This window comes from Phalacrocorax aristotelis, chromosome 5 (genome assembly GCF_949628215.1).
Source record: "Phalacrocorax aristotelis chromosome 5, bGulAri2.1, whole genome shotgun sequence".
NCBI lineage: Eukaryota > Metazoa > Chordata > Aves > Suliformes > Phalacrocoracidae > Phalacrocorax > Phalacrocorax aristotelis.
In genome coordinates this window covers 23035444-23050872 of record NC_134280.1, presented here as the reverse complement: position 1 = coordinate 23050872, position 15429 = coordinate 23035444, and the positions used below count along the sequence as shown (strand labels likewise).

At 36.6% G+C, this 15429-nt stretch overlaps 1 protein-coding gene across 1 annotated transcript in view; it reads right to left on the bottom strand.

The window, feature by feature from the left end:
• Nucleotides 1-15429, bottom strand: part of MYO3B (myosin IIIB) — a 227026-nt gene that overhangs the window by 185239 nt on the left and 26358 nt on the right. Inside the window, exons 5-6 of the mRNA XM_075092498.1 lie at nt 4278-4461; nt 2644-2778 (exon numbers count right to left, since the gene is read on the bottom strand). Coding sequence (XP_074948599.1) covers nt 2644-2778; nt 4278-4461 — 319 coding nt within the window. The remainder of the gene's footprint in view (nt 1-2643; nt 2779-4277; nt 4462-15429) is intronic.

Sequence of the window (15429 nt, the reverse complement as noted above, 5' to 3'; positions counted from 1 at the left end):
TTGTTTGGGGGGAAAAAAAAAAGATAGGAGAATCGATTGCCTTTCTTTCATTGAATTTTCTCCTCTAGACCTGTTTTTGTAGCCAGCACCCCTACCAACGTTTCTGCCATACAGAAATGACATGCATTTCAACACAAGTTCGTTTTACATTATCAGTATTAAGTTCAAAATACTACAGCTTAAATCAGAAGAATGGTGTGAAAACAGATCTTCTACAATCTCTCAAGTTTTGCATCACTCAAATAGCTTTTATAAACTGTATATCAGTTCAATCACTCATTTCTGTGGTATGTCAATATTTTCCTTCATTTATTACTAGCTTCCCCTTGCATCAAAAAAATTCACTGGACTAAAAGTTTTAGTTCACGGAAAGGACCAGATCACATGATAAACAAGACATCCTTTTTGTAAATAAGATCATGAAACAAAATTTCATCACTGAAAACATTGATGTGTTCTGCAGAAATTTGACTTTACTTTTTAATCTGTTAGTAGGGAATTTTATATCTTTTTTTTTAATCCATTCGGTGGGAGCATTCAGCTTGATATCAATCATCAAATGTATTTACAGGAGAACTTCATCTCACGAGAGAAACTGCATGTTTTTCTTTCCATGATAACCATTTGCTGACGAGCCATTAAGTCAGAGATTTTTGTTTATTGCTTTCATTGCACTAAATGTTCTATTGAGGCAGGCTGTACTAAACTTATTTCTAGCCTGCAAATAAAATATAGAAAAGCATACCCTCACTTCAAAAAACCCCCAAGCTGATTCTGACTGAAAAATGATACAAACTGACAGCTGTTTGGTAGCATATGTTAAAGGAATGACTGACTCTGGTAATAAATTTATCCCACAAACATCCCACTCACAACTGCAGTTGTCAGTGGCACTGTTCCTGACAGTCAGCAAAGATCTGGGACAAAATGAACTTGTAAACTTCATTACCACTTTATACCTAATGGTGATACTTTAAAAATCAGACTGATGCATATTTAAATGGAAATGTAGGGAAGCTTGCTTTACACTTGTCTGTGCTACCCCTATCTGAGAATTGCATTGTCAAAAAATATTTAAGGTGTCCACTTTTGCTACCCTTCCTCATCCTAGGCAGGTAAGGTCCTGCTAGTGAGTAAACATGGCAAAATTGTGCCTAAGGGGAGGTGAAATCCACCTTTTTATTACAAATTGTGGAAGTCACACAAAAAATGAATATATTTCATCAAAGACTCAGGGATCAAAGTCTGAGTACTTTGTATATTCCCTTTTACTGAAAAAGTGTCATTAATTTATAATATAAAAAGTAACTGCTATGCATACATAAATTTGCATGTAAATTCCAAGGCAAGAAATAATTTGCCTTGTCTGGTAAATTTATCTGTATAAGGAAAACATGACTTTTTAAATATATAATTTCTTTCAAACTTTGGATAACAAGCACCAAAAAACATCTGAAATGAAGATACTTAACTGATAAGGTCTGTACAAACACCTAACTCTTTTAAATTCTACATTCAATTTTGTTACACAGAATATAAAAAAATTCTGCAAAGCAAAATGTGATATAGGGAATACCACATGTGATGCATCTGTTGGATATACTGCACTTGTATTAAAAAAGAAAACACATGGGAAACCAAGCCCAAACTCAACACAAAGCCAGCAGGCAGACAGTAAAAATCCACACCAAAACAAAAATACTAAAGTTCCTTTTTTAATAGTTAGTGAAATTTAAGATGAAACACATCAGAAGTTTTAATTCAAGCTACATAATTCTGCATACATAGAAGTTAGATGTATTGTTGGGATTCCACAATGTAAAGTGGAAATAAATATTCCCTATTCTGACTGCAGTCACCATTCAAGAACAGGGAGTAGAATTTCTAAATCATCAGTAATTAAAAAGTTAATGCCAACTTTTACTGGTGTAGTTATAACTGAAAGAAATATTTGAATGGTCTGTTACTGCTCATCAGTCCGTGCAAAGCTCTGTATCAATTAAGCCTAGAAAACGTCTAGAAGAAAACCTCATCTTGCAACCGTCTTTGGCAGTCACTTAACTAGCAATAAGACCACCAAAATACATTTTTCATAGCAAGAATACTGATTGCCACTGAACAAGAAGAGTTCATATAAGGCGCTTCTGTTACTAGGTTTTCAACAAAAACCAGCCTCTAGTTTTAAATTACCATGAAACAGATTTTCCCATTGCATTTTCTCTGTTCACTTTTGCAACAGGCAGCATGTTTGTTAACTGTCCTCCATGTTACTACTACATCATCTTTTGCATTCCACTCAAGTGCTTGAGCTCTCTATAAGTTTAGAGAAATGTCTTATCTAATATTTCCTCCAACATGAAAAAAATCAAGCTGTTTTTAGGCAGACCATTTTTATCAAAAGGATTTGCTTGTTTTGGAGGCAGAATGTAGCAACTTGAACAGAAATAAAATGCAAGGACATTCCCTATTAAACAAACTTGAAGTTTGGATGCGATTTTCAACAGTAGGCTACCACTATCAGTCCTTTGATTAATGGCCCCAATCAGAGAATCATGAAAGCCTGTGACTCCTCTAGCAACAAAAAAACCCAGAAACTCAACAACATTTCCTAGTTAAGGTGTAATGTTATCAAATTATTTTTACCTCAAGTACTAGCCAGAGCTGTCCTCCCACATATTGATCTGCTTTGTAAAACATCCCATAAAATCTAACAACATTAGGGTGATTGGGAAGAAACTGCAAAATATTATATTCTGCTTCAATTTCTTCATCTACATCCTAAATAAAACACACAAACATAGAGAACATATGAACACAGTAAGTCCTTACGAAGCAAGAACAAACTCTCATGGATAAAAAGAACCATTTTTATTTAGTTTGTACTTTTAAATGGTTTTACTTTAATGCAGCTGAAATACTGTAAATATAATCCACACCACATCATGCCACTTTTGCTTTTTTTACATACAGAAATGTGAAGTCTGTGTAAAGCAAGCAGTTGTTCTTCAGGGATCCTTTCAGTGCATAATACACTTAACCAGAAAAAGTAAAAATTCTACTTAACTTTGCTCAGTTGTGTAAATAAGGAATTTACACATGTATTATTTTCTAACCTCTTTTTAAACATACATATTTTTAATGTTTAAGCTAAATGTAAATACATGAACCCTTGATTCATTCTTTTTTCTATGGTCATCAGACGGGACCAAACAGAGAACAATTTCACAAAACCTCAGAAGATATCAATAAAAACAAAGACATTCTTATGAGGAAAAGACATACACCAGAAACAATTAAAGAGAGACAAAACAAACCCCATGAAATAAGTAAATTTTACTAAATATTTGTTGATGAAATAATTCTGTGACAATTACAAAATACTGTTTAATATCAGCACACAGGCCACAACTCAGAACAGTACTTAAGCACTGAATCTGTCCTTGTTTCTGCAGACTGTGACTATTAGAAAATTTAAGCTCTTGCATGCATTGTCCTTTTTTTTTTTGCATTTTGCTAAAAAGGATATCACCTTATCTATTACCTTCTTCAAATTTATACAAGAGAAAACCAAGATGAATTTCAGTAGTGGCGGATGACAGAAATGTAACTTTTTTTAGTAAATATTTAGCCCAGCTGTCATGATCAAACTCCAGCTTGATCCAACACGAGCAGCTGCCAATTAAATCTTCCACTGAAAACTAGGGCCTTGGTTCTTAAGGGAAGCTAGGCATTTAATACCCAGTAAAACTGGAGATGGCACAGAACTACTTCTGAGAATTTGGGCTGTGATCTTCTGTTTTTAACTGAAATGTTGCCTCGCAGTATTAGCCACGTATTAAAGATGACTATAAAATATCATAAAGTTCATAGTGCTTCTGTGATGGGAAAAGTAGTTCTTTTAGGAAGTACACAGAATAAAATAAGAACATTGACAGCATCTTGTATTTTCCCTGCTACAGTAGGCTCCTAAGAGGAATGCCTCTGTGCCTTCTTATCATTTGCACGCTCCAAGCACAGATATCTAGATTTGTACCAGAAGATTACATAGACCTAAAAAAGAAACTAGGCAAACGATGTCTTCAAATAACATACAAGATGACGAAATTGTAAGTTGCAGCTTTCAGGTGCTGGTACCAAACTCCTTCTGTCAATGCATCCTGCAAAATTGTTCCCTTCAGGACATTTTCAATATCTTACACATTTGATTTATATTTCAACTCTGTTTGAGAATTCTTTTAAATTAACAATGAAGTTACAGTTTAATATTTTTTACTTACGCTGATAGGATCCAGAATCTTTACTGCTGCCAGACTCCCATCTTTCTTATTGGCAACCTTATAGACTTTACCATAAGTGCCTTTCCCAATAGTCTCTATAATTTCCCAGGTATCTGAGGGATCAGCTAATGATTCTAGTCCAATCATACTGGAATTATATTGAAACAATCCATACAATGGCTTCCTGGAAAACAAAGCAGACACATGTACAGTGGGAAGTGCTAAGTAACTCTGTACTAAAGAAGCCATCTTCTGGTAAAGAAAACAAATATTGTCCTAATTTGTGAAGAAATACAGATACAATCACAAATTAAAACCAAACAAAGATAATATCACTAAATGAAGGAATAGAAAGAAACTCTGGGGACCACTTCTCCTTACTTACTTTGCTGTATCTATTATTTGCTTCAAACATTGCCCTATACACCGCATCATTCTGAACACATTTTAACAAGTTCTGACAAAATCTGATCCCTTCCTCTACTGCATGCTCTTTTAATGGACATCTTACACAATTGCTTTAACACAGCTCATGAAATGAGGCCCCGTTTCTTGCACATTAAAAAGCCGTGTGATGCTTTTAACGTCTTTTTGTCTAATGCTGTCTAATGCTATCCCTGGATAATTGCGAGACAGGCATTCAGTAGGTATAACACTTCATCATATCTGATATATTTACAACAGGGCTACATATAACTAGTTTAAGAAAAGTTAAGACTGGGATGGCTGGTATCATAAAATACAAACCAACTCGATAATAGGCAACAGGTACACCACTGGGGTGACATTCATCACTGGAGATGTTTGCACTTGTCTGTATCTCCATATTTCAGAGTGTGTTATGGTCAGCTACACTGGCTGACTGCACCTCTACCTTCAGGTGATCTCCTGGTCAGGGGAGTAATTTCTCCAAATTCTCCTGAGTGATGTATGGATCTCAGCAGCCTATGCAAAGGGCTCCTTCCCACACTTGCAATTAGATGGCAAGTCCTAGTCCTTAGAAAAATGACAATACCATTTTAGGATTTCATTTCAAGTAGTGAGAATGTAGATCTTGCCCCTGCACTGGAATTAGAGAAAGGAAAGATGAAGTTCAAGATGAGATTAACTTAACCTTCGTATATAACTCACCACTGGGGAAGCTGACTGGTATACGGTTTCTCTAAGGAAGAATATTATTTGCCCATCTGGTGGCTGTCAGTAGGTAGACCACTTCAGCTATCTGTACACTTTACTAGAAGATGTAAAGTCTGCGATCCATGAACAAAACGAAGGAGAAAAATAAGAAAGTGATCTTGACAAAAGCAATTGAAGACAACACCATTGCTGACTGCAAAAGATCTTGCTTTTTTGGAGATGGATCAACTAGCACTTCAAACATACACTTGAATTTTAAGGTTTGAGCCTTTTCTTTCTAAGCATGTCTGATATCTGCAAACCTGCTTGAAATAATTTTAAAAACCTGCTGTCTTATTTACCTTTTCACCACTTCCAGCATCAGTGACAACTATCTGGCATGAGAGATTTAGTCAGAAAAAAATGAGGTCTGGCTGGGGAAACTGATAAATTAATAAAGAATGGCATAGCAGCTCTTCAATCTAATTAAAGAAATAATTGTGTTTTCTGTTCATATAGAGAAAATAACCTGTGTGTAAATTCACATGCAGTGCAGGTCTGTATAGCAATATTCAAATTGGAAGCATGTGTATAAACTCATTTGCATGCTTTGTTCCTTTCCAGAAGAAATTTTTAAATTCCTAAGACAAAATGTTCACATGTTGTTCAAGTAATTTAACATATAGCACGCACAAAACGTGGCTGTTAGCAAAGTCAGGTTAGAAGAAGTGTAATCTTCCTTTAAACTATGGCAGAAACACTTACAGAAAACCTCTATTTCCCTCCTTGGTTAAAACTGTATTTGCACTGAAGATGGTGCCAAATAATATCAAGTTACTTTGGTCTCTTGATCAAAAAAAGGCGAAGGAAAGGAAGGGGGGGGGGGGAGCTAGAGTCAATGTAATTTATCTGTTGTGGGTCAATAATATAAGTTATTAGGACAGTTTCTCACTACTTGGATCCAATACAGCATGCCGCAAAGAACAGTATTCTGAACACATACAGTTAGCACCTCACAGAGAAGCAGGTCAAGTGAAAGACTTCTCTGAAATCGGTGAACAGACTGTACTACATGCACCGAAGACAGCAGCCACAGACACATAGCTCCTGATAAGCCAACCTTAAGAGCAAGGTTTGCTTGCACGGTGGGGGAGGTGGTGAATACAAACATAAATTGGAACAGTGGCATCCCAGGTTACAAAATAATATATTGAACATGTGTGATTTTAGGAGAGCTTTTTTAGGAGCTTTAGGAGAAATGCTACAGACTTTCATGTGCAAAGAAACAGAGAAGAATAGACTGCAAACAGCTTTGACACAACCTTAAAAAAAAAAAAAAAAAGACTGATATTTATTTCACAGTCACTATAACAACTACCCTATCACACCGATTGTCTGGAAAACGATGTATGGCACTCTGTGTACCATTGTACTACTTATTATGATGTCTCCCTCCAAGCAGCTGTTGTGGATAAATATGTTTTTCCTTACAACAAAAACAAAACAATCTTGTGTCATTGCCTGCTTTTGTTCTGATTAATAAGTAACCCTTAGGATGGTATCTCCAAATTTTTGAAATACTTTAACATTTCTTTATACCAGAAGAAAACAAAATAAAATCTAAAACAAAATAGTTAAAGATGGAGTCCTGGTGGAGGACTGAGGAAAAATTTTAGTGGTAAGCACGTCTACGCATTGTGGTGATAAGGTAGCATTTACAGGTAGCGTGTTTATGCATTACATGGAATCAGATTTGTCAAATATGTACCATAAACCTCTCCTACTTGAACTAACACAGCCTCTTCTTGAACTCAAGCAATACATATCTAAGTGGGGTTCTATATCTGCCATCAGTGAAAGCACCCATTGCACACAACATAGCAACCCCTATGACATTCCTATGAAAGATGTAAATACCTTACAGTACAAAAAAGCAAAAGAACAGTATCTGCTATTACCTTCAATATACTAAAATCTGGATTTTTTTTAAACACAAAATGTAAACATCAAAGGAAAAAGCTGAAGTTGTGACGTGAACTTGTGCTTTTCTTTCTCTATTTCCTCATTTTCTGAGCTTCAGAAAATAAAATGCCCTTGTTTTAACAAGGGCTGCCATTTCCTTTTAATTTATACAGTGAAAAGTTATGTATGAATGCAACCACTTTTACAACAACCCCATATTCAGAAGACCTTAACACTAAAATGCTGAAGCTTAAATTTCTTTAGGAAGAAATTTCTCCTTTCACTCCCCCATCAGACCTCTCACCTCTGTGGGCTTTTAAATGAGGTACAGAGAGTGGCTTCTAGCTGTGAAAAAACTTAGCAGTGCCCTCCCCAGAGCAAGCCTCAACCTATTAGAAACCTACTGATTACAAGCATGTCATGATTTCTGCCACCAACTGGAGAAAACATCTCAGCAGTAAAATCTGTTCCATGCAGGCAAGCAAAATAGCCCACAGCAGATGCTGAAAAATTACACTTGGACAATTAAGACTACTGGAGGGGGAACATCTTACACAAAGCTATTTGGGACTACACACACTTCAGCTGTTTGAGGAATGACTACATATTATCATCAAGCCCACAGCACCCCACCAAACCCTGTTTTGCATACCTGGGAAGAGACAGAAAGCAAAGCAAAAGTAAGGACAACTTGATGGAGTCTAAGTCAAGCTGCTGTGAAATAGGGGCAAACAGCATGATTTTTTTTAAAAGCAGAGATAATACACTAACTTAAAACAGATCTTGTCAAAGCTGACCAACCAAGACAAACAATAGGGTAAGACAAAAAATTATTAACAGGCTTCAGCCATTGACAGGGTTTGTTTCATTTATCCATGAAAAGAGATATTCTCCATCAATGAAGTAAATTTCATGGGCTCCTTTGTAACACCTGGATTTTTCTATTTTGAAAACCTTTTACAAGTCAAAACAAATTAAGTCAGACCAGGCATGACAGACTAACTTAGATGGCAGTTGGGCAAACGTGCAAATAAGATTTATCTATATTTAAAGAAAATATTTCCCTGTAAGATCAACATTAGAATCAATGATTATATATTATCAGCCCTTAATAGTATCCCTAAGACAAAAAGACTACAGGCATCGTGATATAAAAGATAACACAAAAAAAATATGGGTTATGGACAACGCACAAATTATTTTTCCCTCTGTGAACTACAGCCTTCCAATTGTATTCCATGGGTCTAAACAGCCTCAAAATAGACATCTGGAAAATTATGTGTCCTAGAATTTCTACTGTGATCTTCACCTATGTTGGGAAAACAAAACAAAAAACCCAAACCCTATAAATAACAACTAAATGCAGATTTTTTTAAATTATATAATTACTCCTGGAATAACATCAGCAACTTTTCTTACAAATTTATTATAACAGCTTTCTCAGAAATTATGGGGGCAAGAGGGACTCATAAGCAAGAAAAACAGTGCCATAAATAGCTTTACAATAACAGTTCTGTTTTCAGCACTGCCTTACTCAACCTCTATACATGTGATTTGCCTACTGCCTTCCAGCACGCACCCTCTTCTAGCTCACAGTAAAATGAGACATCTGTAGAGGTTTTGAAATTATTAAGAGCATCACACCACCTTGGTGCTTTCTAACACTCATGGTATACAGTACTAGACAGTTTTGAATGCTAATACAGCTGGTAGGGACATAACAGCAATACCAGTCAATACTAGTGAAACAAAATTGAACATACTGTTTCCATATGAACAATTCATGCACAGGGCTCATATGTGCAATGTTCTCTTTGTCTAACCCCTCTTGTCTCTCTTGTGAAACAGCTGCCTTATACTCTTCTGGCATCTACACATACTGTAGAAGAATAAGAATGTCATATTCAAAATGAAGGTATTTCGCTATTTGTAGGGAGTTCAATATTGCCCCCTTCCTAAATGAATAACTTATAGATAGAAGAATCCAGAAGGTAAAGTTGACATTATCAGCTACGGCTTCACCCAGCCATGACAGCTCCTATTCTGCAGGCTAGTAATGCTCACACCCAGACAGCTACCTAAGAAGCAATTGTTAGAGGAATTAATGAACCACCAAATGACACAAGAAAATCAATAGTCAGAACAGCTTCCTCTGCTAGCCTCCTCCTGCTGTTTCTCACTGGCTAGGTTAAAACAAAGAGGATGACAATATCTTGAAGCGTACAAAAGAATCTATCAACACACCATCCTACAACTGTTCTCAGCTGGTCTCAGAAAGACAGGCTGCCAAATATGATGTGCATAGTTCTTTCCGGGATAAAGGTCAGTGATGGAAGGAGACAAAGGAGAAGGATAAAAGTATATTCAAAAGCTGTTATTGATGCTATACAATTTACAAACAAAAAGACCATACTTTAACTGATTACATCATTTCACTAGGCCAACGTAAGAGAAAAATAGGACAATCAGGAATAGAACTGCTATTATTTATAGAAGAAAGGTAGATCCCTGGAAACACTGCTGCTAAATTCAGTTCACAGAACAAGTCTTTGTTGAATATACAAACCATGAAACTGACTCTGTGGGTGTTCAAAATTGAGATGGAGAGGATGTAACAGGGAAACATATTCTCCCTTTCTATATACTCCAGCTTAAACCTTTTTAACTTTTTACTAATTGTCCTTACATACAATCTCTTTCTCTACATAAATGCTTTAAATTCAATAATATCTTTGTTACTTTCTTTCCTTTTGTTTCCTTTATATGGATGGACTAGACAATCTAAGCTTTTAGACTCATCAGCCACAGGGCCAGAATAAAGTGATAACCAGTGGCAATGTATTGTGTTTGGATGCTAGTTCTGAGGAAACTGCTGTAAATGTTTCCTCTCGTCTTATGCATGCTTCCAGTTCATCACAGCATGAAACACAACCGCATTCCTAGGATCAGCCATAATAAACTGCTCACAAAACAGCTACTGACATCAAAGCAGAGAAAGCTAAATGTCACCTCCTTCTCTATAAATAAAGAGAAAAAACACCTTGATTTTTGAACACTTTAGTCAAATGGTGAAAATTTCACACCACCACTCCTAAACCCATTCTGAACCACAAGCATTGTTATAATCTTCATTCAAATTCTTGGATCACATGTTTGAGTCTAAACCAGAAAACTCTCCATTAATATCCTGGAAAAAGTATGGTAGGAAAGATGTGTGTGCCTAGTCCAGACAATCCAGTTGCATGTTTTCATTTAGATTCATTGCATCATAGTCTGTTGCATTACAAATTTTTAAAAGTAAGCATTTATCACACCCTCATATTTATGAGTAAAGCATTAACCTTTGTCCAATAATGATTGATCATTTCTGACTTGTTCAGAAAAGACTACTCTAGGTGGGTAAATACATCCTTGTGATCAGCCAGTTTCATAAACAAACAGATCTAGGATGCATGTAGGCAAAGATAAAGTATAGCTTGCCCCCAACCAGTTTCCCTGAAAATCTAACGCTCTTCTTACTGGCTATGCATTTTCAGTCTTTCCTGAAGGCCTGTGTCAGATCAGGAGGCACTGCTGACTGTTGCTGGGTCACAAAGAAGTTATTTTACTCCAGAACTATTCAGCACCTCATTCTGCAACTCCCAAGCAAGTACCAGAACTTCCCATCTTCTTTGGGGTCCAGGTAACACTACTGGTATCTTGGGTACTTCATAACTGCATCTCCCTCAAAAAATCAGGCTTCTTCCGCTTCCCAGGAATTCATTCTGAAGTCGCTTCTCTCTTGCCACAGACCCATAGCTTTGCATCATCTGCTGTCTACAACAGTGTCATCCCAATTTGCTTCACCTCAAGCCATTTTCTAGTTGAATGAGACTTGCAAACAGTGTAATTAATATTAGCCTTAAAGAAATCTGCTTAGCATGCACAGAATAGGGCCATACACTTTAAATTAAACACTGCCTCAATCTACTGCATAATCAGGAATAGAACAAGCAACCACTGGGGTTTGCTAGAGTAGGAAGGTCTTAAAGATGAGGGTGAACTCAAGCCACTCCATCTTTTTTAATATGATCACTACTAATTCAGAGTTTCTTGGTGCTTTGGTGGTTCTATCTAACCTTCATTGATGCCAGTGGTACTATATTAGTAATCAAATTTCTTTCTTTTAGAATCATTCAATCCCACTAATTTTCATAGGATTTCATAGATACACCATGCATTATTCTGGTCTATCACAGCTGAACTTCTCTAACTGATTAGACACAAAAGATGAAATGTAGCTAGAGTGGAAAGATTTTTAAACAGTAATTCAGAAAACTAAGAAAGCCACAAAACAACTTCTTTCATGAACAGTGAAACTAATGAATTTGATAAATCTGCACCTTTTTAATTTCCTACCATCATAATAATTATCATTCATTCTTTTCTGATACCCCAAAAAGACAGCATCTGCTGTGGCTGAGCCTGAATTGTTAGTACATGGATGGCACAACTAAAGCAGAATGTATCAGGACAAAATTCACCTGTATCACCCTCAGAGGGGACACTGCTTATGGTTCATTCCTCTAGCCTGACACAGATTTTTATGAAAAATGTAGGAACTTACTGATTTGGGGGATTTCTACTTCTCTGTCAAATCTGGATGCAATCTTCTGTGAGAAATTATTTTCTCACAAAATTTCAAAAGACTGTTTCACTAAGATTCAACATAAATATCCTAAGATCACTGTTGAATTGGAACTTAAGAAAAAAATGGCCAAGCCAAGGCATGTAAAGATTGCGCAATTCTCAGAGATGACCAGTAAAGCAAATCTGCACTTCTCACTAACATGCAGGAAATACATTTTCCTTTTGTTTTCACAAAATTAGCAAAATTTATTATAAACTGAAAAATGGCACTTCGAAGGTTTCTGGCAGGTACTGTGTATTTAAGAAAAACTTATAACAGAAGCTGGGACCAACAGATAAAATTGTATTCAGTGATGAAAGACTGAATGATTTGCTGAAATTCAAATTGTTGCACAAAGTCACTTCCTCCATGTGGTAAACCAAGTATTTTTGAGTTCTCTTACCCTGTGAGGTAAAGGGTACCTTGCTACTAACATAGAAACCAACAGAAACTTCTAGTGATGTTTTGAGTACCACTGAAAATAAAGCCCCTGATCATTCATGAGGAACTATAATACACTTCATTTGTTTGACCACTAATTAATCAGTTCCATACCCACAACTCTGAAGACCAAATGTTGACTAAAATTATGTACCTAGTCAGTTACCATTATATAGTTCATAATTATTACATTATAAATGTAACAATGAAAACCAGAAAGGCCCAAAACATGTTAAGCAGAAATTATTATCCAAGACCAGATCCACATATCTGAAAGCCAGTTAAGGTCAGCAACTCAAACAGGAAGTTCTGATCAGTGGCATTTCTATTGCAAAAAATGCTATATATATTAGTCACCTAAATAGAATTCCAACAAGCAAAATGCATTAAAGCAGTTACAAATGACTAACAGCTAACACATCGGTTTCACCTCAGGCTGGGAACTCAGCACTAAAATGAAGTTTATAATCCCATGAGCCCATTCAGTTATAAACTGCGGGTGGCAAATCAAGTGACCATGAGCTACAGTCCCCATGTGTGAAAAATCAATACCCGAGAAGGTTTTCTCTGCCTCCTTTGGCAGCAATTTAACAGGGCAAACAAAATGCATGTGTTAGTGTTAAAATGGAAGGATGAAGGGCTATAACAGAATGATGACCCTTAGACTGAAACCAGGCTCTTCACTGTAGCCTAATCAGAAAAGCTTGATATGCTTTATGTACAGATGAGGAAAAAGAAATCCAAGACAGCTATAGGATAAACCTAGGAAGAAAATAATTGCAAACTTACATTAGTAACCTATTTTCTGAAACCAGCTTATTTTATATTGGATTTTTGTCCTGCTAAGGATACTGGAATCCTTCAGGACTGAGAGAGCTTCCCCACAGGGAGTGCTGGTATTGGCCAGTGCTGCACAGAGCTGTGGGTGCTGTGTACTCGTTCCTCTGCCCAGTACTAGATAGACAATGCAGTGCATGTTAGCTTAAGATGCTGTCATGAAGGGTACAGATAAACTGGTTCAGTCCTAGCAGGTTCATTTCGTTAATACTGAAGATCATTGTGACACTAATTGATCCTGAGCCTGAACTATTTATCACGTCTTTTATGTGCAGGAGTTGAAGAATTAAGGCCACTTAGTCATTCATAGAGAGTGAGCAACAACTGCTTAATTTTTTGAAGGGATCTTCCTATTGTTTTGCAATATACCTTAATTGTATAATGTAATCAATCATAATTCATCACTATAACTTCCAGTATTACTTTTACAGCAGTTTTATTCTAATGAGGGTTTTTAATAAGAACAGACACCCTCCTTTATCCAGAAGAAAAATAATAATAAACTATTAACCATGATACAAAAAATATCTTAGTGCTGACAATGACTCTTGCTTAAGATGAAGTATTTTCATCAGTGAGCTAGTTGTTATGCATTACCAGCATGTGTGCAGTAGCCTAGCGTGACACCAATTTGCATAATTTCTCCTCTCTTAACAGGCTTCAAAAATAATAATAGGCATATGAGATAGAATCCATTAATTTTAAACTTCCTTCAGCAGCTATCTTCATGGAGCAGTTATCAAAAGAACCTTTAAAGAATTAAGTTTAATAAATTATAAATGTATTATTCGGGTTGTGCTATCTGGGCCTATAACCACCTAAGTTGATTTCAGTAACAAAGACCAAGGCAAATCCATAAGCAATTGGCTTGACATCTTCCCCGCCAAAAAGACCAACAAAAAGTGGCAGGACAATGCCAATGTCCACCGCTGCTCACAGTTAATTATTGAACTTGAAAGTCAGTTAGGAATTTTGGGGTGCAGATAGGTAAAAGAAAAGGACAGATAGTGATATACATAGAAACTGCTCAGAACCGTTGTACACATTATTTAATAATGCCTTAATCTATAGAGAGGAACAAAAACACCTTTGTTTTGAGCTGATCTGAATCCAAAAAATACCTTACCATTTCTTAATATTTAAGGCAAGCAGAAAGATTAATGTGTTCACAAACCTGATGGGAAGCTAGTTTCAGAAAAAAAAAAAAGAAAATTTCTTTCCACAGTATAATGTAATAACTGATGGACATTTTCTTATCGTCATGACTTCTGCATTTGTATATTCTGACTTGCATAGCAAACAACACTGCTTCAGTACTCTGATTCTCTTAGATATTCATCCAGTAAAAAGTCTGGCTTTGTAACTTCAAAGCGTAATTTAGACCTTGGTACACTTTACTATACATTCTGATATATGGTCATGAATAAGAAAGATCTGATTTGTCTTTATTGCACAAGGGAAGGTGCTGAAAGTCTACACAATTTACATACATGCCTAATGTCCACTAATACAAAACCACATTACCAAAGTACTCGGCTGTCCCACTGAGGGAAAAAGTACAAGCATCCCAGGAGAAACAACAGATGCCAATATGGACACAAGCAAAAATATTCAGAGCTTGCTCCTGCAAGGTATTTCACACTGAGAAGCATTAATCAATTTCAAATCCTACTGATTCAGGGGATTTGAGAGAGATTAACACCTCCAGAGCTGTGATCTTGAAGAGAGAACAATTTAATAGCAACAACAAAAATATTGTCCATGAACTTTCAGAATAGAATTTAAACACAGAATAAAATAACAAACTGGCCTCTTTTCCCAGATTAACTCTTGGGCTGCTGCTGATGTTCCTGAAGAAATTTAAGAGAATGCCTGAACTTAATTTACAAAGAGAGGACATGACAGGTAAGGGTGCTGTACCATGCACTGGGTCGAAAACCATGACGTGGAATAACTAGCGTCTAGCAGTTCATTAGCAGCTGTGCTGGTTTTGGCTGAGAAGGGGTTAATTCTCCTCACTGTGGGGGTCGGCTACCTTTCCAGCTTCCCACGCTCTGCCGCGTGGCGGGGGAGGGGCTGGGAGGGGCGGGGCCATGGTGGGGGCGGCTGACCCCGACTGGCCAATGG